Source organism: Strongylocentrotus purpuratus, unplaced genomic scaffold, assembly GCF_000002235.5.
Source record: "Strongylocentrotus purpuratus isolate Spur 01 unplaced genomic scaffold, Spur_5.0 spur5_scaffold_13, whole genome shotgun sequence".
Lineage (NCBI taxonomy): Eukaryota > Metazoa > Echinodermata > Echinoidea > Camarodonta > Strongylocentrotidae > Strongylocentrotus > Strongylocentrotus purpuratus.
In genome coordinates, this window is record NW_022145598.1 from 9,129,318 (window position 1) to 9,157,183 (window position 27,866).

Below are 27,866 nucleotides of genomic sequence, written 5' to 3' on the forward strand. Positions count from 1 at the left end.
GAACGAGCCTGCCGTCCAGGGTAATATTCGTGCGGCAACCGCGAAAATTCACCACTAATCACACCTTTTTCTCTCAAAATGGAAGGCATGGACGCCAAATTAGAAGAAAATGAAACTCTTAAGGAACTAATGGCTGAGAGGGACTGTTTAGATGCGTCATTTGTACATGCCACACGACTTTTAACAGAAGGTAAATTTCTTCGTTAGAAATGTCAGATCCCCTTTCTCAATCTCAGCTCAGTCATATTTATGTTATTCCGATGAACTCTAAACGGAGGGGAAAAGTTGTGATATATCCGGTCAGTGAACTAATAGAACAGTTTATATAAGTCAAGAAATAGTATATGTTTATTCATGAATAAAAGTCCTTGGATTATTTGATCTTATGACCGAGTATTTAAGATTAAATTTTTTAAAGAGGTTCAAAACTTGCCATGCAAAAAACAGATTCCACAATAATTTTCTTGATGCATTTCACATTGATTTTGTATTGTAACAGTTAGACTCAACAGAGACTTTCATGTTAAGAGCGATAAATCCTTGGGAAGACGGCCAACCCGTAAAAGTAGACGGTGAACTGGGGGTATTTTAATAAGCGGAATCCATTTTTTGCATTGCCAGCGCGCGGATTGGGAACCCTACACCCGCAGAGCGAAGAAGAAAAAGGACGTCCGCGAAAATGTGGATGATCCTTATATTTTAGTGCGCGATTTGTCCAGGTTTACGAGGATACCCTCGTTTATGCGGACGATCCTTATTCTCGTACCAGTGCCCCTACTAATCACTGTCTTTTATCAAGTTATCCTGTTTAAAGCTAAAGAAATGAGTTATGGTCATGCGATTGCATTGTGAAAGAAACATTGTGAAACTAAAGGAGCCCGTTTTCGGCCACTTAAGACAAAATCCTATTTTTAGGACCCTTTACTTCCTATTTATTATCATTTTTTGTTCAAATCATGAAGCAAATATTATTATTATTTAAACAAAAAAAGAATCCCAGAAAAAAAAATCACGAATTGCCATGACAATATTCATTTCAATTTTCACTGTTTTGGAGCCAGTTATCGGCCGAGCGTTTCAGTTTACGGCCGCATGTACAAAGTCAATAGGAAGCGCTCGCGCGCGCCGTGCGTTTCCGCGCTGATGTACAGCACAAGCGGGCGGAGCAGGTATCCCACGCCGGAGCTCCCTGGTGCTCGCCTGGCCGAAGACAGGCACAGCGGTGATCGGAAGTTGGAATCTGAATTAGACAGACATATCGTGTGTGCGTGGCAGGGTCCGGCTGCATTGATTTAATACATGCGATGAGATACTTTTGAGCTTGCGACTAACACAAAATCGGGCTCTAAATCTGAACAATACTTGAAATAAAGCTGATTTTATGGTACCCATATTTCTTACATACACGCGTAAGATACTCGATTTTTCAGATTCGGGTAGCGGGACCGCCGATTACATCGCTAAAATGTGATATTTTAGGATATATTTTTCATTGCAAATGTGGTTCTTCAGTGACACTGGCATGGTATGGTATGAGTGGGATATGTGTTATGCTATTATGCGATGTATTTTAGAGTGATTTCACCTTGCATCCAACCAATCGGCCGAAAACTGGAGCTGGCCGATTACCTGCTCCTTTACTCTAGAAAAGGTAGGCACATTCATGGGGCACTAGAGGGCGCTTTGCTCGCGTACGACAATCTGAATGGCCTTGCTGCGGTGGGTCGGCAATAATCAGCCCAAAACTTGGATATGGGCAATAATCAGCCCAAAACTTGGATATGGGAGGTTGGAAGGATATATCTTTTTTATAATGTTATCCGGTCTTACCCTTAACCATTCTATGTTTAATCTATGTAGAAATAACATGCGAGTGTGATAAGAGAAACATCGGGCCCATTACTGAAGTAACTTTTTAAATATTAGCCTAGAAATGACCACCAAACGGAAAAAATTGACATTTTTTCCCGACAAATCTTCATAAAAACTGAGTTATAAACAAGTCACATCTAGGTACACTAATACAAATACGATTTTCTGAAAATTCAGGTATGATTTATTAAGTTTCTTTCAAGTATATTTCTGCGCATTGCAGCGCCAATATTCTACACTGCTTCAAAATCACACTTGAATTTTTTTTTTGCAACGAATTTGATACGAGGTCTGCGAGTGTTCCCCGTTCCTTGCGTGTTGAAAGTTTGGTAATACATAGTTTGCATTGACTCGCGCACGAAAAAATGGTCGAAAACAAAATGTCAAATGAAGAAATAAACAAGCTTTTGTATAGTTATAAGAGTTTCTACCGAGGTTTCTTTGTCGATTCAATTGATTATATAGTCTCAATTAGAATTCAGAATTATCTCACTGAAAAGTTAAGAAACCGACGATGTTCTCGATCTTAGTTATTTTCATTTTGCCAGCAGCCGATCTAGCGTTGTTTGGGCAAAAAGCTAGGCCGCTGCCTTCCCACGCGAACCCTTCCGAGTCCCGCTAAAATGGCGCTCTGCGGAGCTCCGAAGCTGCGTTGGTATCGCTGCAAACTCTCAGCCGGCTAGCTCCCCACGAAGGACCATTCGCGGTATGGCGAGAGTGTGTGTGTGAAGTATGATTTTGGATTCGAGAACGCACGTAATGCAACCGTGCGCGTCATTTTCAGCTGTCGAATGTATACGACCAATTTTACATGTACGATTTTTAGTACAGATACTTGGTCAGTTTTCTTCTTATATCTTTGGTTTTACAACATTTAAAAATATAATTTCTTCAAATTTGCTCCTGACTCGGTTCAGACTAATTGTCTGATGTGTTTTCAAGTCAATTTTTTTAATATATTTTTTTGCATGAATTTGCCTAGAAAAGGTTGATCATCTAGCATAGATGTACTACAAGGTTCTGGAATCATCAAAATGATAAGAAATTTGGCCAAGTCTTCATAAAGTTAGAATCACTGTACACAGAAAGATGTATATGGGACTACACGCACGTGCGCGACACGTGCATTTGTATCTCTCAACAGGCGAGAGATACACTAATTTACCAAATATATCAATTAGTAGGGGGTTTCCCATCAACATTTTTATCATTAGACCTATGTATTATTCAAAACATATTCTTTCACATGATTCGTAATAAGAGCTTCCATTTCATTTTTTGGGCGTTTCCAATACTGGTCTTTACCTTTAAAAGATAAATCCAACTAGATTCATCAACAGACAACATGCAACAGTAATCCTCTTTATTCCTCCCCCCCCCCCCCCCTCCTCAGAAATCACGCGAGTGGAGAATGGAGGAGAAAGAAAAGAGAATGCTGCAGATGGTGGAGGAGATAAACCCAAAACTAATCCAAAATTGATCGACGTCAGCTCATCGGCGCCGATTAGACTGCGTGTCAAGATTCTAATTCCTGTTAAAGAGCATCCGAAGGTTGGTCCTTCCAAATTTTCCTCATTTATTAGTCAAAATCATGAACGAAACTGACTGGCCACAATTTGGTACTCTTTGTAAACTAACCAACTTCTAGTCATTTATTCTTTGGAATTTAGGTTCCTACGTTTCAAATGTTTATTTATTCTGAGTGTAGGTAAAGTAAATTTTTTTGTTCTGAACAAAGTTTAATGGTTGTTTTTAAATTGCTCATGTTACTGCATTTTTTCTTTTTTATCCTATCAATTTTTATTTTGGTAAGTCGCAACATTATTTCTCTTATTTCACATTTTCTTTCTGTTGGTAAATTTCTATATGATTACAGCATTTCATTGCTTAATAACTATGTTATTTTTGTTCTCTGACAGTTTAATTTTGTAGGTAAATTGCTTGGGCCGAGAGGGAATTCATTGAAGAGACTGCAGGAGATAACGGGTACAAAGATAGCAATCTTAGGTAAAGGCTCCATGAGAGACAAACAGAAGGTAGGTGTGGGCCTTTTATTGAAGCATCTAAACGATAAGCAGGGATGCCAGTTTTCAGGCAATAACCTGAATTCAGGCCCTGGCGAGTTATTTCCAGACCATAGTTTAAGCTTTTTTGTGTACAAAATAGCTCATTCTAGGTGATTTTCAGGCCCTCTGATCAATTATAACTGGCATCCCTGGATAATACATTGTAGGTATTGTACTTCAGGGAAATCCAGGATTAATGGAGAGAAGAAAGTAACTAGAAGAAAGCAACTAAAAATATGCACATCTCAACTAAAGAAAAAATAATTGAAAGAATGATAATTTGTTAAGAAGTAGAGCTGTTGTAGAAAACAATCAAAAGTATGTTGATCTCAATTAAAGAAGAAAAAATAGATTGAATGATGACTGGTTAAGAAGTAGAGCTGTTGCAAATGATATCACACCCTTCAACTCTTGTCAATACTGTAGGAAAAAAAACAGAGAAGAAAGCAACCCAAAAATATGTTCATCTCAACTAAAGAAAACAAAATAGAATGAATGATTATAAGTTAAGAAGTAGAGCTTTTGCACATGATTTCATGCCTTCTCAACTCTTGTCACTATTGTAGATAGACAGAATGAGAGAAGTAAGCAACTAAAAATATGTTCATCTCAACTAAGGAAGAATAAATAGAATGAATGACAATTTGTTAAGAAGTAGAGCTGTTGCAACTAATTTCATGCCTTCTCAACTCTTGTTCACTACTGCAGGAAGACAAACTGAGAGAAGAAAGCAACCAAAAATATGCACATCTCACCGACGATCTTCATGTCCAGATCGAACTTGTAGGGTCACCCACGGAGGCCTACCATAGATTAGCACACAGCATTGCAGAAGTACAGAAATACCTTGTTCCAGTGAGTATCTAGCAAAGAAAGAAGAACAAGAAAAAAATATCTTTAAAGTGTACATGTGAAAAGTAAGTTTAGGGCCCCATTTATAAAGAGTTACGACTGATCCATCTCAGTCACAAGTTTGCAATCTCCTTTGTACATAGTTGTGATTGGTATTAATTGCAAATAAGTTGCGATTTATATAAACTCTTTATAAGACAGGGTCCTTGTAATAACAAAGACAGAATAAAACTTTGATGGTCTACCACGGCTTAGCAGACAGCATTGCAGAAACAAGTACAGAAATAACTAGCTCCCGTATTTATCTTACAATTTTTTTTTGTATAGGTAAAGGAGATTTCCGAACATGTAAAAGGGATTCAAATGAAACTTGATTAATTTCTTGTCGTCATGTTGGGGAAAGTTTTCAAACAAATTTCATGAATTTGCTCATAAAGTTCAGCCACTGGCTTGAGTGTTTAAATGTCCAATTCTCATTCTTTGTTTAGGTGTTGGATTAGGCTGAAAATTCACCCAAGGAAACATACAACTTAAATATACTTTGGTCTTTTCATGATTCTCTTGTATATGATCATTGTATTTCATTATTGCATTATACAGTTAAACCTGCTTTAGTGACCACCTATCTAGAAAGACCACAATTTTTTGTTTCCCTTGATAATTGTTTCTCATTGAAACATGTACAAAAGGCACCTGTCTACAAAGACCACTTTTTGTCTTTCCCTTGGGCGGTCACTATAGACAGGGTTGACTGTATCTTTTACTTCTTAAAATCAATAAAACAAAGAAAAAAACAAAAACTAAATGCATTTCTTTGCTGAAACATCCAGTTCATTGTTGAAATTCTGGGATCGGATTTGCTACTAATGGCAGGGAAGGGCTCACAAAGAATTAATATTTATCGTAAGTTTTGAATTTTCATTTTCTGTCTGATTATGGGATTAAGACCAAATATCCATTGAAACAATCTTCGGATATGTGTCCTCGCTTTTTTTTTTACCTTGATGAATGAACAACCTTAAGGTACTCTTTAGGCCTGTCTTTATCAGCTCAAGATTGTGAAATATACTGCTATTTGAACTATCCTGATCGCAAGATAACTTGGGCTAGTTTGCAAAATATCCGGCTATTTGCCCGGTGCATCTTCACTACCCCGAAGACTCGCACTATGCGCGAAAGCTGAGCAAAATGCCTCAAGCTAGAGTTTCAAATTTCGAGGTCAAGTTTCAAGCTGATGAAGAAGCGATTTGTAATTTCAGGATTATTTCCCTAATCAGAAATAGCGGACTATTTGGCAATCTCGACAGGCCTCGAATTACATCAAATTTGGGTCAAGGCCACTTTTTTGAGAGGGCACAAATCCACTGAAAGGGGCACAAATCTATCCTAAGGGGCACTAAGGCCAACGTGGAAAGTGCGCGTAAAATTACCTTACGCCGTTGTTTTCAAGGTGGGGGGGGGGGATATGTGCCCCCCGGGGCGGATCCAGGATTTCTTCCTTGGGGGGGGGGGGCCCACTTTTTTTTTTTGTCCCAAAAAAAAAATCGCAACGACTCAGCCAGCCGCTGAATAAGCGGGGGGGGGGGGGGGGGGGGGGGGGGGGGGGGGGGGGGTAAGAGGACACTTTTTTTTGTTTTTTGGTCTCGAAATTTGAAAATTTGACATTTTGTTCCCTTTGGGGTGGGGGGGAGGGGTGGGGGGGGGGTGAGGTAACCTTTCTTATATCAGCCATTGGCATAATTTTTTTTTGTGTGTGTGTTTCATTTAAAAAAAAAAGGGGGGGGGGGGTTTGCTCCAAAATACAGACATAAAAAAAACCGAAGGGGGGATTTAACGCCCCAAACCCCCCCCCCCTGCGTACGTGCCTGCTCGTCTGAATACAGTTCCCCTCCCTCCGCGCAAAGCGCGGAAGCTTTTACGTTTCATTAAATCATTAGAGAAAGAAGAGGATTCGTTGTACCGTTTTTTACTCTTAATCCTCATCTAAATTCATCCCCCCCCCCCTCCCCCGCAAAGCTCTGAAGCTTTTACGTTTCATTAAATCATTAGAGAAAGAAGACGATTCGTTGTCCCGTTCTCGACTCTTAATCCTCGTCTGAATTCAGTTCCCCCCCCATCCGCGCGCGCAAAGCGCAAAAGCTTTTACGTTTTATTAAATCATTACAAAAAGAAGACAATTCGTTGTATCGTTCTCGACTCTTAATCCTTGTCTAAATTCAGTTACCCCACCTCCTGCGCGATCGAAGCGCGGAAACTTTGACATTTAATTTAATTATTAGAGAAACAAGACGATTTGTTGTACCGTTCCCGAAAATAATCCTCGCCTGCATGAATACAGTTTTCCCCTTCCCGCGCAAAGCGCGGAAGCTTTTATGTTTCATTAAATCATTAGAGAAAGAAGACGATTCGTGTGTGTGTGTGTATTTGGGTTTTTATACAGACGTGTATCAATCAGATACATGTGTATGATTATTTACGTCTGGGGACCGACTTTTAACGTCACCATACGAAAGACGTGACTCAGTTTCGAACCTGCGTTCTCGGCTGAATCAGTTTGTAACTTCCACTGTTGGCTGGATTACAGGCGCACGCCACAATGCCTAGTTTGTGACGATTCGTTGTACCGTTCTCGACTCTTAATCCTTGTCTGAATTTCAAAAAAATGTTTTTTGCCTGCTCCTTTTTCTTCATACGTCCTCTTCCTTTTCTCTCCTCTTTTTTTTTTGGCTTTTTTTTTTTGGCCCCCGGCTACGTGCCTGCGGTCAGATGAACATCTTTTGATACCTTGTTCGACCCCGGAAACTCATGGGTTGAAGGCAAATTATGGTCAGATAAGCATTCAGGGGCCCGCCTCAGGGCCCCTGGTGGAGTCTAGGGTGCGGAAACCCTGAATTTCAGGGGTTTCAGGTATTTGATTACGGTCAGATGAACATATTTTTATACCTTATTTGTGACACTGGCAGGATACTGATTGGCGTGAGGTCCCGCGGGCGGAGCCCCCAGAAGCCCATGGGTTTAAAGCATTACATTACCGTCAGATGAGTATCAAGAGGCCTGCCAAAGGGCCCTTGGTTGGGTCCCGGGGGCAGAGCCCACGGAAGCTCAGGGGTTTTAGGCGTTTAATTACGATCAGATGAGCAATTTTTGATACCTTATTTTGTTGAGAAACTGGTAGTTAACTATTTTTTCTTTCTTGCTCTCTTTCTTTCTATTTCTCTTTAAAATGCTTTTCAAAAAAAAATTGGGGGGGGGGGGGGAGCTGGAGGGGGGGGGGGGAGTTTCCCCCTTTGACGTTTCATTGAATTATTAGAGAAAGAAGATGATTCGTTGTACCGTTCTTGACTCTTTAACCTTTTCTGAATTCCAAGGGAAGCGCAGAAGCTTAGACGTTTTTAATAAATTATTAGGGAAAGAAGACGATTCGTCTCGATCTCGACTACCGGTATTATCCTTTTCTGAACTCAATTCACACCCCTCCCGCGCGATGGGCGGAAGCTATGACGTTTTAATTAAAACGTATGGTAAAGAAGACGATTCTTTGTACCATTATCTCGACTCTTAATCCTTTTCTGATTTAATTCCAGACCCTCCTCCCGAGAAAAATCCAAGTTTTTCACTGATTAAAAACTGTGAAAACGCACCAAAAAAGGTCACAACGCGAAGTTAAGATGTTGAACCAACGATGGGTAAACAAAACTTCCTGATATTGATTGGTTCAAATAAAAAGGATGGATTGAAAAACTAAGCCTGAGTCATTACGGTTTTTGTGCCAAACGTTTCAGTCATTTGGATGAAGACATTCTTTCATATCTCCGTAAGCAATTAAGTCCCGCCAATTAATTTAGGAGTTCCATAGTGGAAATTAAGTCTCGCCAATAATTATTGTTTTAGATCTCCGTAGGGGCAACAAAGTCTTGCCGATTATTATTGTTTTTAGAGCTCCGGAGGGGCAACAAAACTTTCCGGTAATTGTTGTTTTTAGAGCTCCGGAGGGGCAACAAAACCTTGCCGATAAATATTGTTTTTAGAGCTCCGGAGGGGCAACAAAACCTTGCCGACTATTATTGTTTTTAGAGCTCCGGAGGGGCAACAAAACCTTGCCGATAAATATTGTTTTTAGAGCTCTGGAGGGGCAACAAAACCTTGCCGACTATTATTGTTTTTAGAGCTCCGGAGGGGCAACAAAACCTTCCGGTAATTGTTGTTTTTAGAGCTCCGGAGGGGCAACAAAACCTTGCCGACTATCATTGTTTTTAGAGCTCCGTAGGGGCAACAAAACCTTCCGGTAATTATTGTTTTTAGAGCTCCGGAGGGGCAACAAAACCTTGCCGATAAATATTGTTTTTAGAGCTCCGGAGGGGCAACAAAACCTTGCCGACTATTATTGTTTTTAGAGCTCCGGAGGGGCAACAAAACCTTCCAATAATTATTGTTTTTAGAGCCTCGGAGGGGCAACAAAACCTTGCCGACTATTATTGTTTTTAGAGCTCCGGAGGGGCAACAAAACCTTCCGGTAATTGTTGTTTTTAGAGCTCCGGAGGGGCAACAAAACCTTCCGATAATTATTGTTTTTAGAGCCTCGGAGGGGCAACAAAACCTTGCCGACTATCATTGTTTTTAGAGCTCCGTAGGGGCAACAAAACCTTCCGGTAATTATTGTTTTTAGAGCTCCGGAGGGGCAACAAAACCTTGCCGATAAATATTGTTTTTAGAGCTCCGGAGGGGCAACAAAACCTTGCCGACTATTATTGTTATTAGAGCCTCGGAGGGGCAACAAAACCTTGCCGACTATTATTGTTTTTAGAGCATCGGAGGGGCAACAAAACCTTGCCGACTATCATTGTTTTTAGAGCTCCGGAGGGGCTACAAAACCTTCCGGTAATTATTGTTTTTAGAGCTCCGGAGGGGCAACAAAACCTTCCGATAATTATTGTTTTTAAAGCCTCGGAGGGGCAACAAAACCTTGCCGACTATCATTGTTTTTAGAGCTCCGTAGGGGCAACAAAACCTTCCGGTAATTATTGTTTTTAGAGCTCCGGAGGGGCAACAAAACCTTGCCGATAAATATTGTTTTTAGAGCTCCGGAGGGGCAACAAAACCTTGCCGACTATTATTGTTATTAGAGCCTCGGAGGGGCAACAAAACCTTGCCGACTATTATTGTTTTTAGAGCATCGGAGGGGCAACAAAACCTTGCCGACTATCATTGTTTTTAGAGCTCCGGAGGGGCTACAAAACCTTCCGGTAATTATTGTTTTTAGAGCTCCGGAGGGGCAACAAAACCTTCCGATAATTATTGTTTTTAGAGCCTCGGAGGGGCAACAAAACCTTGCCGACTTATCATTGTTTTTAGAGCTCCGGAGGGGCAACAAAACCTTCCGGTAATTATTGTTTTTAGAGCTCCGGAGGGGCAACAAAACCTTCCGAAAATTATTGTTTTTAGAGCCTCGGAGGGGCAACAAAACCTTGCCGACTATCATTGTTTTTAGAGCTCCGGAGGGGCAACAAAACCTTCCGGTAATTATTGTTTTTAGAGCTCCGGAGGGGCAACAAAACCTTCCGATAATTATTGTTTTTAGAGCCTCGGAGGGGCAACAAAACCTTGCCGACTATCATTGTTTTTTAGAGCTCCGGAGGGGCAACAAAACCTTCCGGTAATTATTGTTTTTAGAGCTCCGGAGGGGCAACAAAACCTTCCGATAAATATTGTTTTTAGAGCTCCGGAGGGGCAACAAAACCTTGCCGACTATTATTGTTTTTAGAGCTCCGGAGGGGCAACAAAACCTTGCCGATTATTATTGTTTTTAGAACTCCGTAGGGGCAACAAAACCTTCCGATAAATATCGTTTTTAGAGCCTCGGAGGGGCAACAAAACCTTGCCGACTATTATTGTTTTTAGAGCTCCGGAGGGGCAACAAAACCTTGCCGATTATTATTGTTTTAGAACTCCGGAGGGGCAACACAACCTTCCGGTAATTATTGTTTTAAGAGCTCCAGAGGGGCAACAAAACCTTGCCGATTATTATTGTTTTTAGAGGTCCGTAGGGGCAACTAAACCTTGCCGATAATTATTGTTTTTAGAGCTCCGGAGGGGCAACAAAACCTTGCCGAAAAATCATTGTTTTTAGAGCCTCGGAGGGGCAACAAAACCTTGCCGACTATCATTGTTTTTAGAGCTCCGGAGGGGCAACAAAACCTTGCCGACTATCATTGTTTTTAAAGCTCCGTATGGGCAACAAAACCTTTTTGAACATTACAAGTCGGGTTGGCTTACGATGACTATAATGTCGGCAAAACTTTTGTGGATTAAAATATTGTGGCCGTAAACGATTTGATTTTGAAAAGGGCATTCCGGCCAGTGAGAGGGGCATGGCGGCAAATTGCCGATTGCCGGTGGGTAATTCGAGCCCTGTCTCGAGCTGATGAAGACAGGCCTATTAAAAGATGAAACATCAAGGTCATTGGTGAAATTCTGATGTGGAATTTTACAGCAGTGGTCGTAAACGAACACTTTTATTTTATTTTGTTTCTATTTGTTTTTGTGTTTTTCGAATTGTAGGATCCCAACGACACCATACGCCAAGAGCAGCTGAGAGAACTTGCCGTCATCAGTGGTTCCTTCACCGGTCCCCCTCCCAATGCCCCCGGTCCCAGGGGTGGACCAAGGGGTGGTGGTGGTGTTAGACCCTCAGGCATGGGTCGAGTGGGATGGGGTGGTGGCCCCCCACCCATGAGGGGGATGGGACATCATCCACATGCCGTCAGACCCACAGGACACATGCCCAGTCCAGCCAGGTAAGTTACTTTTACAACCGCAAAAAAATCATTGTGTGGGACTATGTACACTGAAAACTTCCAAGCGCATGCAGGGTAGTTGATTTTTGCAACACCAAAATCAATGTATGGAACTGATTTTTCAAAATACTTCATGTTATTCTTCAATTAAAACAAAATTTGATCATGGTCATGACTGAAATTGTGTATGCTTACATAATTTTTGAAATATTTTCTTGAGTAAAAACATCCTCTCATGTTAAACCTCAAAACGTCAGCAGCAAACCTCTTGCATTTCAGAAAGGTTAACTATTTTTGAAAATAATTCAAAGAGTATATCACTAATTTTTGTTTTACTGGACTCTTCTTGACTTTTCAGATGCAGGTTTGAACAATGCATATACTTTTTTTTGTTTTGTTTTTGTGAGCGCTACTTTTTATGGTAACATTTTGTTCAAATTTGTGGTGGCTGTGTAGAGTATTTAGGAGGCCTGTCACCATCAACTCTTAAATTCTGACTTTTGCTGCTTAGTAATATACAAATAATACACAGCAGTGAGGGCATTCATAAAATTACCCACACAAGGTACCTTTTGAACAGTCTAACACAGTTTGGACTGTTTCGAAGGTGCCAAGTGTGGGTCATTTTACTAATGCCCGAACAAAATGATGTGTATTATTTGTTTTATAAGATGATGTTTTATTTGTTTTATAAAATGATGTTTTATTTGTTTTATAAAATGATGTTTTATAACAGTATTTTACTAATGACTGGTCATTAGTAAAATGGAGTGTTAGGCAAAATAAATATATGGTCATGTGTACGCTCTCAACCGATCATTTGATTAGGATCCACTTCATCATCTTATAACTATAATTAATACATTATTGATTCTGTTACAGGATGGGTAGCCCACCAGGGCGTGGCATGTCTAGAGGTGGCGGCATGACCCAGAGGGGGTCACTATCAAGTGGCAGCTCCAGAGGGATGTCAAGAGCAGGGTACAGGGGCGGGGCAGGCGGGCCCCGGATGAGTGCACCCTCATATGGATCACATTCACAACAAATGGAAGGTGCTGATGACTATGTGAGTATGAGAGGTACTCGCATTCATTTCAATGCTTCAATGATTGCACATGTTGATCATGTAGTGTCTTACCAGTTAAAGTGACTCAGTAACATTGCCTCAGATTCTAAACAAAATCCTAGATTTAGCTCATACTGCAATTATAATTATAAACCTTTAGGCAAGTCAGGAATCCAATGGCTTTTACAAGCCGATAGCCTGTCTGATTATCAAGATATTTATGATTGGAAATCGAAATTTTATTTTTCGTTTTCCTAACGGTTTTCATAACACTATAGTCTATTGGGGGAAATGAGTATAGTAAAACCGGTCCCTCAAAGATTTTTTACTTTTTTGAGACACTTCATGATCATTTTGAAGCGCATTTTTAAGGGCTTCAATATTACACCATATCACAGACACTGGTTTCACGTAGGGCCATACATCTCAGATTTAACATTTTTAAACGATGCCTTTTTACAGTAAGTGACCAAAGTGCTTATGTACAGTATTATGACCCTGTTCACTGGTGGGGGAGGGGCTGCTTTGGGGTGGGCAGATTCATTTTTACTAACCAAAAACAAAAGATAATTCCTGTATTCAGCCAAGGGAAATTGGGAAGATTTTATCGTCAGTTGGTTACAAGTTCAGTGTACTGTACCTTAGGCCTTCAGTTTTTATTTAAAACAAAACAAAACATGAATTTGAACTGGGAATTACTATAACACATGGCCTTTCATGCATATGCAGGATTGGCTTGAAATGTCACCTTATAAATTTCTGTAAAGTCTTGGATGTTAATGAAGACCTTGTCTGATGAAAATACAACTTGATTTAAGTGGAAAACTTAATGAATGTAGAATACAAATATTAAGGAATAAAAATTATTTACCCTTTATTTATATTAAACAAAAGCAACTTAAAACCTCATTTTCTGAACCTCTCCAAATTACGAGTCAACGGGGTCAAATTTGCCGAAGTTACAGTGACGACATAACATGTGGACCCGATTGATTCACCTATTTGGCTGAGGCGATAAGCCGTGCTTAATTAATGCAAAGTCATTGTGAAAATGCGTACTCCACATAAGATGATGTCATCAAGTCGATGGCAAGTTTTTAGGTCGACATCTCCCGATTTTCAAAGCTTTAGATTGTGAGTTTTCAGAGAGCTGATACTCCTCTGACAGACACTAAAATGGCATATAATCAATATTATTGTAATCTATGGCTTATGCAGGTGTCATTTGTAAGACGCACCTTTTGACCCCCGGGGATGGTGCGTCATGGTTGCGTCATGTTCCCCAAAATCGCGACGCACAGTACCGTCATGGCCGCATATGTCCGTCACAATACTGACCCATATGTGCGTCATAGTAAGTCACTTTACCACGTTGCGTCATTTGGTGTGTCAATGGGACCGTCACTTTCTCCAAGCAGAAGTGTTTCTCAAATGTGCGTCATTGGCTAGTCATTTTCATGAAATGGTGTGTCATATGTTTGACTCAAATGTGCGTCGATGGAATGTAATGGTGTGTCACTTTCTGTGACGGAAGGTGCGTCATGGTATCAAAATGTACGACTCACATCGGTACAATGACGCACCATTCCCGGGGGTCAAGAGGTGCGTCTTACAAATGACAAGTGCATTATAAGCTTTCCGTTGACATATGATTCATCCATTTCATTTCTTAGTACAAATTTGGTCTTTAACATTTGACATTTGACCTTTAACTTTTGACCTTTAACATTTGACCTTTATTCCAGTATGAAAGAGGCTATGACCAATCACACTACCAAGGGTATGAGGAATCAAATACGTAAGTATACCTTGTAACCTTTATGTTGCAGTTCAGCCCCCCCCCCCCCACCCCTCCTTTTCTCCTTTTTAGAAATGAGCTGGAGTGTGTATGATATCTCATATTTTCCATTCCACACATCAACGCTTCTATTTTGTGGTATATATCGTAGACACTGCACTGCATTGGCGTTGATGCACGTGTTGTTGCTTATCTCCATTCCTTACTACTGATTTTGTTTTTTTTGTTTTCTTGGTGTCGAGTTTGTAATGCAGAATGCCTTGGTTGAGGGGTATTATCAGTGCAAGATGTGGCTGCGATTGATTGCTCTCTAAAAGCTGTGGTTAGTACACGGGATGATCGAGTCTAGTCCTATGTGTAGTCACTCTAGAGATACATGTACACATGGAATCAACAATAATCTTGAGTTGTTGTTCTTGTATGATAGCAGAGAATATAATATCATATACAACCAAGCCAAACTTGATGAGGGGAATGAAGAAACATAGTGAATTTTATTTCAAGCAAGTTCATTAGTTTATTTAATTTACTGCATTTATTGTTTCCTGTTAGAAACCAGCAAACTTGAATGTAAAGGGACTGTGAACTTTTGATTTTGATTCTTGGCCAAGAGTATCACATTTCCAGGGCATGTTTAAGAGTTGGCTTTACAGGTAGCAGTGTTTAGTGAGTTTTTGCACAGAGAGAGGAAAGTGGCTGGGGCAGGCAATTGGGAGAGCAGGGCAGGAAACAAGCATCGTCTATGCAGAGCATGAGGAGCATACAACTCAAATTTTTTGATGTACATGCATCAGGGATGCCAGTTTTCAGGCTATAGCCCGATTTCAGGCCCTGACACCTTTCCATTTCAGGCTTTATCAGGCTTCATATTGTACATATTAAACATATGAGGCTCCAATATGTCTGGGTCTCTTTTCAGGCTCATCTGGAGAAACCCAACTGGTATCCCTGATGCACATACATGTATAAAGTTAATGCCTATTGGTTCTCAACAGAGGATATCTCTTTTTTCATTGATTTCCAAGTTGATAACAATGCTGCCTACTTTGTACAGTATTCTTCAAATTTTTGTGTTTGAATCTAGTGTAATTCATTTATAATGTGCAACTTTGTTTGTCAGTTGTTCATATATACACACACATTAGGTTTGGTGATGTGCACCACAAATGAATGCTTTTTCATTGATGTTGTTTTTAATGTGATTCATTTTATTTTCTAGATTCTATTTTTTGTCATTTTTTTTCTTTCTTCATTCAAGCCACTTTGAATCAAACAGGAATACAGCCCTCACCATTGCACCTCGCTTTATATTTTTTTACTTATTTATTTCATTCTTTTTCTTTTTTCTTGTGTGCAGTTTTTACCTTTACTTTTCTGTCTTTATAATGTAAACACAGATAATACTTTTATCTAAGTGACATATAAATCCTGTTAAAGTTCAGTTAACATAAAAAATAAAGTACCGGTAGTGGTAAAGTATTGAAATTGGCTAGATGTAATAATCCTCTAAACATTTATACTTAAAATAGTCTTGAATATAATGAAATATTATGTTCAAGTGTTTGGGCTTCAAGGATGCCTGGTCATTTGACTTGCAGTAATTATGAATATCACAAAAATATTATGTACTTTCAAGCTTATATGTAATCATTTGCATAAAATATGATAAGCCAATGCAAAAAAAACTTTCTATTTAAAGTTTTGTAAATATTGTTGGAGCAGATAAACATTAAAATTGGTAACTTAATGTCAGAAACTTTTCTGTTTGAATTATCTGAATTAAAGTGTTTAAACCTTAACTCAATTAGATGCCTTTCCAAGTATACTATCTTAATTTGATTATAACACTTTTTACTTCTGGTTTTCATGAGAAGGAATGTATTACTATCAATCATCTTGAATTCATGCAATAACTTATACTTGTACATTTCCAGGCCATTGGAAGTACCTGTACATCAGGATTAATAACACTAACAGCTTTATATTTACTGTCATGAAGATTTAATCACACAGTTTTCTTGTTTGTTTTACATCTCACATTATAATCTCGAGATAACTAACATACTAACAGGACTATATTATCAGCTTTTGGTCACAGAAATAAATAATAGATTGAAAATCATCCCGATAAAAGGATAATACCTGTTTAATAAATGTAAGGTTTTGTTTGCTTTTTTATTTAGAAAATACAATTGTGAGGTAAAACTTACATGTAGTAACCTCAATGTCATTACAATGCTTTACATTTGATCGTGGCATTCAGAAATGAGATTAAATTACATAAATAGCTAACAGATATTTAAATAGAATTGATTGTTTTCACTTAACAATTCTTCTCACGCTTATACAGATTGGGGCTGAAATTCTTCTTTTCTGATTTTGTTTTGATTTTCCATTTTCATTTATTAAAGGTACTATGTCCCATTTGCAGGCCAAAAAAATGAAAAAGTTAAATTCCAACTGCATTTGAAAGATAATACTAATTTAGAACTTCCCTAAAAAAGGTGGGGCTTGAAAATGTCTTCAAGTGGGAAAATAATGACTATTAGTTGTCAAATCAACTTTAGGGCTATAGAGCCCAAAAGTAATAGTCTTGATTTTCAGACAATTGTACCGAATGGTCATACGTTTTATGCTGCGCAAAGATTCAATCATTTTAATCTTGGTTATCACAGGAAGTGGGTTATTGATGTAGACAAATGCTCATGTACCCTTTACAACTCTTTTCATGTATGTTATTACCAAAGAAGAAAAAAGCCAGTCAGTCACTCAATAGTGTCTGACAGTGAAGTCTAGCAAGTAAACGGGTTTCCTTGCATAATTTGAATATGAGGACACTGCTAACGTTTAAATTTCACAGACAGGACATACATGACATATTCATAATTCCTGCAAAGTTCTACATCATTTGAGGTTGGCTGCATAAGGGACATAGTACCTTTAAAGTCTTGATTTTGTGGCCTTCATTTTAACTGTAAAACCCAGTGACACATATTCTGTTTGGTTTATAGTGATATTGCAAATATAATAGATTTGTATATTTTTAGCCTTATACGGACTCTCTTTATCTACACATATTATAAGCATGTGTGGGCAAAAACTATGAAAGATCGAATATCTGTATTTTGAAGATGAAGTTATGATTTAATTAATTATTGAATAACTGGTAGTAACTTTGTTTTTAAACCTAAACTGTATTTTGACAGGAAAAGTAAGTTTATTTCATGAAGATGAAAGATATCCATCATACCGTGTCAGTGGTGAAATATGACAATATGACAATTCTGTCCTGTTCATGAATCCAATCTTATGTGATTAAATTCATCTACCTCAATAAGATATTTCTGATCTAACAAAATAAATAAACTTCAATTGATTAATTAAGTGTTTTTATGAAAACTTAGTCGACATAATATAATATTTAGAATTAATCTGTTATTAAATATATTTGATACATTGAAATAAATCTGGAATTTTATAGATAAAGATAACTTATTCGACATAATATGATATTTAGAATTAATCTGTTATTAAATCTATTGGATACATTGAAATAAATCTGATATATTATAGATAAAATGTTGAATAATATGATTAGTTCAAAATAAATCTGCAAATATGGAAGAACACTTATTCTGATATCAAATTAAAATACTCTGAAATAAATATAATATATTATACTAAACAGTCCTTAAAGATAAAGGTGAGTTCTGGTTAAAAAAAAGAAAATTAATTCTCACAGAATCAAACGAAAATTGAATGTTCAAGATTACAAATAAATGTCATTTGCCAAACAATTTTGGTAGAAAATGTATACTGGCTGAGTAATGAGCATAGGAAGATTAGGAAATCAAGGTTAGTAGCCCCGACACCATTTGTGTAGTCCCATATACATCTTTCTGTGTACAGTGCTTGTTACTTTACCAAGACTGGGCCAAATTTATCATGATTTTGATGACTCCAAAACTTTGCAGTACACACCAATACTTACATACTACATGATCAATTTTTTTCTGATCGTTCCACATCTTTTCTTTCACAATGCAATCAGATGACCAGAACTCGCCTTAACTTTAATATCAAACAATAAATAGAATAATGAATAATTATTTTTTAAAATCTAAATGATAGGAATAAACTTGACCCTTAGCTCCCCTTCCTCTCCTTCTCCCCTCACACAGCGGCGGAGCATCAGGCTTTCAAGAATTCGGCGCCGGCGAAGGGTTTACAGAACATAGCTATGGTATGTCACACGAGAACTGGACCCACAGAGCGAGTCCCGTCCCTCCTCCCTTCTTAACCCCACCCTACCCCTTTAAACATGTGTTTACATTGCCCCTAACCATTTGTGTTGTTCATTTTTTAATAGTTTTCAACATGTCCACATTCACGCCATATTTATTTTAAAGTTTGTTTGTCATCTGTTCACTGCTTTGTTAATTGTCATTTGTTTACCCTCAACCATCCCACCTTGCATACATGTACTAACTAACAACCCATTTTAAGTCATAAAATTATACTTAACAAGTTTTGCCATTTATTCTTAGTCATAAAATTAACTTTTGTCTGATTAAGAATGATATAATTATCTAAACTTAAGAATTAGGAGATAACTATTTAAAAGTAAACTCCTAAAATCATAATTATTTTGAGCCACACTAAAAAATTCAACAATTAAAGTAGCATGCAATTAAAAGGGTTTAAAACATATTTTGATCTTAAATCACTTTATGTAAGATAAACCAGTGTTGATCAAAATCTTGGGTTTGGTATGAACACAAAAATTAAAAAAAATCACTCGTTGCACTACGATTGTTCTAAAAAGATTCCCCATTGGGATTAAGATTTGCCTCCTGCATATCTTAGGGGACTGGGGTCTAAAATTCAAAGAACATTGCAATTGTTTTCTGAAAATAAATGTGTTCCATCAAATTCATGAACTTGACTGACACTGGTTTACATTAAAAGATAAGAAATATTTAATATTAATAAGAGATAAACATTTTCATAAATTTCTGCCCTGAACCATGAAGTTTGATTTTTCAAAACTAGATAAAATCAAGTAATTAGAATTAATCACCGATTAATTTTCTAGATAAATGTCTTTGTAAATCTCATCTAAACACTTTTCATGAATATAAAATAAACCAATTTTAAATGCAAGCTAGCTGAAAAGTAGTTACTTCTTGTTCTCTTTTTCTTGCTATTTATTTGGAATGAGATCTTCGCATTCTGTCTCTCCAAACTCTCTTTCTCTTCCTTCTTTCTCTCCGAATGTCTTCTTCTGTTCCTTATTGTGTGCGACTCCATGTCATGTCACGTACACGTCCGTTTACAGTGTCAACCTTGGCTGTGACAAGGCTGTGAGCGTTTTTTTTAACCCCTTTGCTTCCCGAAACCATTCTTCGCTGCATCTTTCCCATGGCTGTTTTACAACCTTGGGAATCGACTGATTAACTCTTTGCCCGCTGTGGTAGACCAATGGAACAAAGAGGAGACTGCCACAGTCAACTTTTGCTACACACACACACACAGTGTACAAGTATTAATTTACTTGAAACATTGTGGCAGTTCCTTGTGTTAATCCATGGCAAATAAAACAGAGTTGAGCATACAGAAGATGTAGATTTTCTGTAAATTTTCCTTAATTGCGTATGTATACATTGTATGTTAAACTGAAACCATGTATTTTTGATTATTTTTATTTGTCTTATTTTCCTCATTATGATAATCATATTTTTTTATAACAGTGTCTTGTATTGAACAGGAAGAGTACATACGCTGTAGTAAGGTGTCATGTGCTTATTATTGTTGATGTTTATAACTCACTTTTTTGTGAATATTTTAATTTAGTTTTTTGTGAATATTTGTTATTTAGTTTGAAATGTAAGACATTGCAATTTTAGCATATTATGAGTTCAGGAAAACTCGGGTGAGAACTTGGTTCTGATTGAAAAAAAAAGAGAAAAGAAGTTAGGGGATGTAAGTGTTATTTTTGATTTTTTTATACAACATGTATTCAGATATCATCTCCATTATTTTCTTATTTATTATCTTATATTATGTTGAAGAGAAAAGTTGTGTTTTTCTGATAATAATCTTTGTTCTCATAAATCATTAACCAACTTTATAATGACCTCATTTTAAATAATTGCCTTGCCATTCTAATCATTCAGGAGGGGCTACAGAGACTGAGTCGACGTGGCCAAGCGAGGGCGCACAAACGCGACTGAAGTACCCATCAGCTATGCACCAAAAAGAGACATTACGCACACACCCATACAACCGGTACTAAACTTCCTGATTACTCTCTCAAACAAAATTACTACCGGAAAAGTATGCAACTTGTGTATTGACCCGAATTTGTGGGGTCGTGTTGGAAAGGAATGTTGTACGGTCACTCAGCGTACAAATGGCCAAGGGTCCACCCAGACTTTGGAGTCGGCAAGCAACGTGACATACATCACATTTTCTGACCTCCACGAGACGCTCGAAAGGATATGAACTTTGACCCTGGAGATGGACAAGGTCAAGAGGTCAGATTTGGGGGATGATGAGATGTGTAAGAATATCAGTATTTTATGAAGCTCTTACCAGATGTAACACTTGCCACATTGGAATGCATGTACCTGTTCCCTTTTAGTTTCACCTTGTTCATCACAGTCCTCCCTCCTGTTTTATACCTATTTGTTTCTCTATTTATTTTCTCTTTTTGTGTCTTTTTTGTCCACATTGAATATTATATGATGTTCTTGTCCAGTGCCTGTGTTTGGAGGAAAAAAACGCAAAACTATTTTGTAGTCCCAAGTCTTGTTTGATTGTTAAAAACAAACAAAGAGAGAGAGAGAGAAAAAAAAAATTGAATCATGAGTCGCCTAAGTAGGCTGAACTCTTCATCAGACCTGATTTCCCTTCTATTCCTCATAGCTTGTTTTCTCTCACTTTCTACTTGCCTAGCTCTCCTTCTTACGCTTAGGCAGACGGCTGGGTGTTTTTGCCTCTCGTGCTGTGACAGACCTCTTTTTGTGCTGAACTCACAGAGAGAGAGAGAGAGAGAATTGGAGAGATAATGATCAAATTAGAGAGAGAGAGAGAGAGAGAGAGAGAGAGAGAAACAAAAATGTACATGTAGGTAGGGGCATAAGCTACATAGGCCATATGCCCCTTTTTTGTTGAAAAAAACTTACCAATCTATATTTATTAGCCTACTACCTTTCTTCCAAAGAAATGCATTTGTGTCTCTTCCAGAGAAAAGCATATGTGTCTCTTCCAGAGAAAAGCATTTGTGTCTCTTCCAGAGAAAAGCATTTGTATCTCTTCCAGAGAAAAGCATTTGTATCTCTTCCAGAGAAAAGCATTTGTATCTCTTCCCGAGAAAAGCATTTGTATCTCTTCCCGAGAAAAGCATTTGTATCTCTTCCAGAGAAAAGCATTTGTATCTCTTCCCGAGAAAAGCATTTGTATCTCTTCCAGAGAAAAGCATTTGTGTCTCTTCCAGAGAAAAGCATTTGTGTCTCTTCCAGAGAAAAGCATTTGTGTCTCTTCCAGAGAAAAGCATTTGTGTCTCTTCCAGAGAAAAGCATTTGTGTCTCTTCCAGAGAAAAGCATTTGTATCTCTTCCAGAGAAAAGTATTTGTATCTCTTCCAGAGAAAAGCATTTGTGTCTCTTCCAGAGAAAAGCATTTGTATCTCTTCCAGAGAAAAGCATTTGTGTCTCTTCCAGAGAAAAGCATTTGTATCTCTTCCAGAGAAAAGCATTTGTATCTCTTCCAGAGAAAAGCATTTGTGTCTCTTCCAGAGAAAAGCATTTGTGTTTAAAGGCATACTGAGTTTGTCCCAATCGTATAGTAATATATTCTTTAGCACAGGATAAAAACTTGTGATATATTTGATAGTTTTAACATGGGTGACAGACTCGAGAGAAAGTGGTTGTATGCCTGTGTCGCTCTCTCTCTCTCTCTCTCTCTCTCTCTCTCTCTCTCTCTCTCTCGTCTCTCTATTCCTTTCTCTCTTTTTTTGCATTGTATCCATTTGTACCAAACTGTTCTCTCCCAGCATCCCCGTTCCCCTCCCCTCCCCGAATTCCATTCACATTGTAAAACTCATGTTTGCTCACTTACAGAGAATTTGTACCATAAAATGGAGTGAATAAGAACAATCTGATTGAAGAGGAACAGGAGTTGGAAAAGCCCTTTTTGACATTTCTTTACTCTTCCTGGAATGATGCAGACCCTTTTATTGAAATAAAACATGATTAAACCACAGTCACACAGTAAAACTGACTCCAAACAGACCCATCCTTGGCCATTCCGTGATGTTTTTGGTCTTTCGCCAGTATGGTGTTGGTCTCGTAGGTGTGACTGAGATATTGCAAAATGAGTAGGGTTTGCAGCGTTCAAGTGAAAAATAAACATTGGGAAAAATAAATTTATATAAAAACACTGTTCTAATTATTGTTCATATTCATTCCATTTTATTGTCGCCTATAAGAGCTGGTTACACTAGATGTAGAAAGTCTGCGTTTGACGTGATGTGCGGCATGACTCTCAGTGCCATTTGCGTTTCCAAATTCTTCAAGGCGAAAGGAAGTTCCGATATCCATAAGATAAACAAGGGTTTAATCATGAAATTCAACTCAACTTCGATATATTTGCGCTTCAAAATTCTTCAAGACAGCCCAGAAAACAAAACGGAGCAAAATATATAATCACTGTTACCATTTGCTTTTTTCTGCATTTTCGCTGCAGCGCATTGAGCCGGCAGGTCGGACCATCAGAGCATTGTGTTCCCTACATATCCTGCTAGGTGGCTAGTACCCCCTTCTACACTGAGCACTTGCAATTATCGCGTCACACGTTATGAATTTCTTGGCAAGAGGCCCGATGTACGGAATAAATCACAGTCGTGCATGAGTGAACCCATTCAATAAAGACAAGATTGCACATCAAACACAGACTCTCTGCATCAGCAAAACCAGCATTCCTCTCATGTTTTTAGCTATTGAAATGAAAAGTAGTTTTGATAGCTCTTACCATACATGTAGTTTTCCAACATAGAGCTGCCATTACCTGTGCATTACTGGTTGTTCATGTACTCCACGAATTCATGAAGGGGAGAAAAAAAATGTAAATGCCACAACTTTCATGAAGAAAGAGTCTATTTTTCTACTTTTTTGTTGATTGTTGCCCTCATTCATTGTTGGGCAGTTTCTTGTCAAAATGTGTTGTTCATTCGTGTGAGAGAGAAGCACTATTCTTGTTTATTTTTGTACAGAAATCTAAACCAAAAATATGCTCACGTCTCTTGTGAAATATGAGCGAAGTCACTGCCACTTGTTTCCCCCTAGCCTTTAAAAGGCAATGTGTTATATTCCTGTTTTGTGTTTTTGCTATAAAGTCTTTTCTTGATTTTTTTTTCTCTTTAGATAGGGTAAAAAAGCAATTGAGTTTAAATAAAGTGTCAAAAGAAGATAAAAAAACTATGGAGGATAAATATCTTGGTGCTCACTACCTAGGAATAAAAGCAATGTTTTACTTTCGATTGTCCGATGTTACAGCAGTTATTGACTTTAAAAAAGGATCTTTCTGATAAAAATGACAAACCAGAGATATGCTTTGCACATTTGATAATCTTGAAAGAACTAACCGAAACTACATTGAGTCAAATTATGTGAAAATCCCCTTTTTCTTCCATTTAAAGTGCATCTTTCAATCCGGTTTGTGATTGAAACAAATCTGAATCCCTTGCTCTCAGTGATATTGAACACTTCACATCTAGTTTAATAAGTAGAAAGATATGTTTTTGCTGATGGAAATATAAACATACACATCTAATATTTTGGCAGAATTGTTACCGTACTCACAATATACACGTGAGAATCTGCATACAAAAGAAACTAAAACAATATTGACAAAGCGCTAGGCTGAATTGGGGCGTGGAGAATGCATGGTTATATATAAGTAAAATAGTAAATATAAAGGTAAATTAGTAGATATGTATTGTTTATTACTAAATTGTATAAATCATTAAGAGCAAAAAAAGATATATAAGATATGATTGTTTAAAGTAGAAAATGGCCATTTGTATGCTTCCATGTAAATCACAAGCTTATTATTCACCTGTAGACTTTTGTTAATGAATTATAAGTCGTATTAAGTAAAGGGAAAAATGTTTAATGTGTCAATTACACGTAGTTTCTTACAAGACAATTTGATGTTTGTTTATAAATCACTTCATGCCTATCTTACTAATCTTCATCAAAGCATTTAAACAAATTTTTGCATGCACGCAACTCGTAGCAAGAAAATATGGTAATCAGTAAGTAATCTCATATAATAAGTAAGTAAGAATAATTCTTATTAAAGTGTAAAAGTGTGGTTTTTATGTTTATTGCAAAAAGCATTTATGATAAAGTAGAATTGCATACGTGATATATCTCTAAAATCAATAGTTTGATGTGTTTTGTGGAACAATATATATCTGTTTGGTAAAGGAAAAAAAGCTTACAATTGTTTTATATAGCACTGTAGTAGAGTAATTTACATAATTATTAATTATGAAACAAGTGTGTTTAATTGCCTAGTTAAGAATCTTGCATCATATATCATTTAATCTTTTTTCTACAAGCTGTTGACAAAGAACTTTGGTTCTGAAATTATAAAGAATTTTGTTTTTCTCCTGCTTTATATAGAAATATAGATTTTTGCTTACATTGATTTAACTAAAAACAGAAGTGATTCATTTAATAACGTTGCATAAGATATAATACCTAAATTGTGAAGCATAATGGAAAAATTTAAAAATACCAAAAGCTCCCCCCCCCCCTCCCCATTTTAGGGCCGCATGGTGCTTGAAGTTTGGACAACAACCAAACAACAACAACAACAACATGGTGCTCACATGTAGATGTTCATGGATGATGAAACTGAAAATTGAATTGAAATGAATAAAAAATTCTTTTGTAGAACAGACAAAATAGAGGGTCTATTAAATTACGCCTGTATTAGTTATTGCTATTAAAGAAAAGTCACCATTAAACTGACATGAAGTCAATAGTGATGAGAATTATTTTCCTTGGTAGCACTGATATTTGCCATGTTCTTGCACTGGAGGTGCTCCAATAGTACCCTACATTGGCTGCCAATTCAGTGTTCACATCAATGGCACATCCTATCTGCACCTGGGTCTAGAGGCACAGCTGCACGTAAAATGCTTCCACAAATGACATTAAGCCAAGGTTCAAAATCTAAATCATTTTCTAGAAAGTAAGTGAGTTTCTGCCCATAACTCTTTTTTGTTGTTGGTGGAAATGACAAGCACATCAGAGAAAGGTTCAATGTATTTGCCAAGTATTAAAAGTAAAACGTGATTTGCATGAATTACCACCAATTTCTCATGTAACTGCATTGAATGAAAGATCCGTCCAAGGAATATATTCTGGATGAAAGAAATTTAGATTTACATCTGAATGACAGGAATTTAAATGAACGACAGACAAACGAGGTTGCTTTGCCTCACATAGTTATCTTGGGCAGGTACTGAGAAATGCTGCTGAAAGTTTATATTTTTGAAAATGTTGTTTGTTATGGCAGTGGTCGAAGGAGGTCTGAATTCAGTGATCTTTTGAACAGTCTGTAATACATGAGCCCTATATAAAAACTTCACACTGTTGGGCGTCCAGGCTTAACATTTTGGCACCTATGTGTCCCGGCGCCTTATCTTGTCGAGCCCCGATCATGGTTTGGGTTTTCAGAAGAATGTAAAGAAAAAATATAATTTCCGCATTTCAGTGGGGTCTTCAGTTTTCAAAGGATCAGAAAATATGGAGAATTTGCCCGTTTGGCTAAATAAAAATCATAAAATCAATAGTTTTCTAACCAAAAGATAATTCTGAATACGATTTGATTTGCTACCAGGGATATAAAGATTTAAAAAACTACTGTTTTCTTGTGGAAAATGGGAAAATGTCACATAACCCTTTTTGAGTAAAATGTAGTAAAAGGAATTATCCTTATTTGTTTTCAGAGATGCGTTTTCTTAAAGAAATACCGTCTTATGATTATGTTGAGTTCATCTATGTATCTTAGATTTTCCCTCTTTTTTGTTACTACTTAAAAACTGGTTTAATATATTTGTATCTCCTCATTTTGTATCCATACCCCTCCCCTTTTTTGTTGTTATTTTTTGTGGCTAATAAAAAACAAATAGCATCTTGATATGTTAACTAAAATGGAAATCTGTTTGTCGTCTGTTCCTTGATACTTTTTGTTGTTGTGAAGAATGTTAATGCTAAGCGTGATTTTTGTGACACAGCGTTACCATTAAAGGTATCGTTTAACAATGTTAAATCTGAGATGCATGGCCCTACATGCTATCAGTGTCTGTGATATGGTGTAATATTGAAGCCCTAAAAAAATGTGTTTCAAAATGATCATGAAGTGCCTCAAAAAAGTAAAAATCTTGGAGTAACCGGTAGTGTATAAGAACCTATTTCGATTTCCAATCATAAATATCTTGATAATCAGACAGCCGATCGGCTTGTAAAAGCCATTGGATTCCTAACTGACCTAAAGGTTTATAATTATGATTGCAGCATGAGCTAAATCCAGGATTTTGTTTCAGAATCTGAGGTAATATTACAGTCACTTTAACAGTGTTCTTCTCTTTTGATATGACCATTTATGTTTTTATTTTTGGATGAAGTACATGAAAAACAGATAAACAATTAACAACTTTAATTATTCATACCCTTTTCAAGTATGTACAAAATGTATTTGTCCAATTTACATTTCTTGAGAATGAGGCATATTAAAGCTATAAAACTAAGGCCCTAATTCATTTTTTAGTAACAAAAAACACAAAAAATATCAAATTTACAAGATGCATGAATAATTCCATTGTTAACTGTATGTCGTATGGGACATATTGCAAGGAATAATCTATTGGAATAAAATGAGAGCCTCTATCTCCCTCCCTCCTCCCTCCCTCCATAGACCGGTAGTGGTAAAATTGCGGTCCAACAGAAATATATGTCCAAATGTTGAAGTGCATTCGCGATATCTATCCAGGCCGGATCGATATGATAATTTAGCAAATATATCGATTAGTAGGCGGTTTTCCGGCAAAATTTGTACCGGTATTAGTCAAAACATATTCTTTCACATGATTTGGTAATAAGAGCTTTCATTTCAATTTTTGAGAGGGGGCGTTTCCAAAACTGGTGTATACCTTTAAAATAAACAAACGTACATGTACAGAAAAAAATATACAGAGCGACAGGCAAATTCATAAGGCAAAAACCTTTTTATTCATTTCAAATGTTATCTGTAATTTTTTTTCAATGTCTTTTCGTTCACACAAATTCACTTTGTACAGAAATTCTTATCAATTCACTTTTCAAATAACACCCAACTAAAATG

The 27,866-nt window shown here is 37.3% G+C and overlaps 1 protein-coding gene and 1 long non-coding RNA gene across 4 annotated transcripts; one reads left to right on the top strand and one right to left on the bottom strand.

Moving 5' to 3' along the window:
- LOC105442837 (KH domain-containing, RNA-binding, signal transduction-associated protein 2) lies at positions 1–21,303 on the top strand. Of its 3 annotated transcripts, XM_030982855.1 has the most exons (9): positions 1–190; positions 3,266–3,423; positions 3,792–3,908; positions 4,647–4,793; positions 11,349–11,584; positions 12,467–12,650; positions 14,396–14,448; positions 18,630–18,691; positions 20,625–21,303. In XM_030982855.1, the coding sequence occupies exons 1-9, from the start codon at positions 79–81 to the stop codon at positions 20,741–20,743; spliced, it is 1,188 nt and encodes a 395-aa protein (XP_030838715.1). In that variant the 5' UTR covers positions 1–78; the 3' UTR covers positions 20,744–21,303. The 3 variants fall into 3 exon arrangements, with proteins under 3 accessions (XP_030838715.1, XP_030838717.1, XP_030838718.1); XM_030982857.1 differs by lacking the exon at positions 18,630–18,691 and having other exon boundaries at positions 20,625–20,716; XM_030982858.1 differs by lacking the exon at positions 3,266–3,423 and having other exon boundaries at positions 85–190.
- LOC115922978 lies at positions 10,976–27,706 on the bottom strand. Its single transcript, XR_004063706.1, has 3 exons — positions 27,693–27,706; positions 25,628–25,633; positions 10,976–11,198 (listed from the first exon to the last, which is right to left on the bottom strand). It is a non-coding gene; the product is annotated as an uncharacterized LOC115922978 (long non-coding RNA).
- Positions 27,707–27,866: the final 160 nt, after the last annotated feature.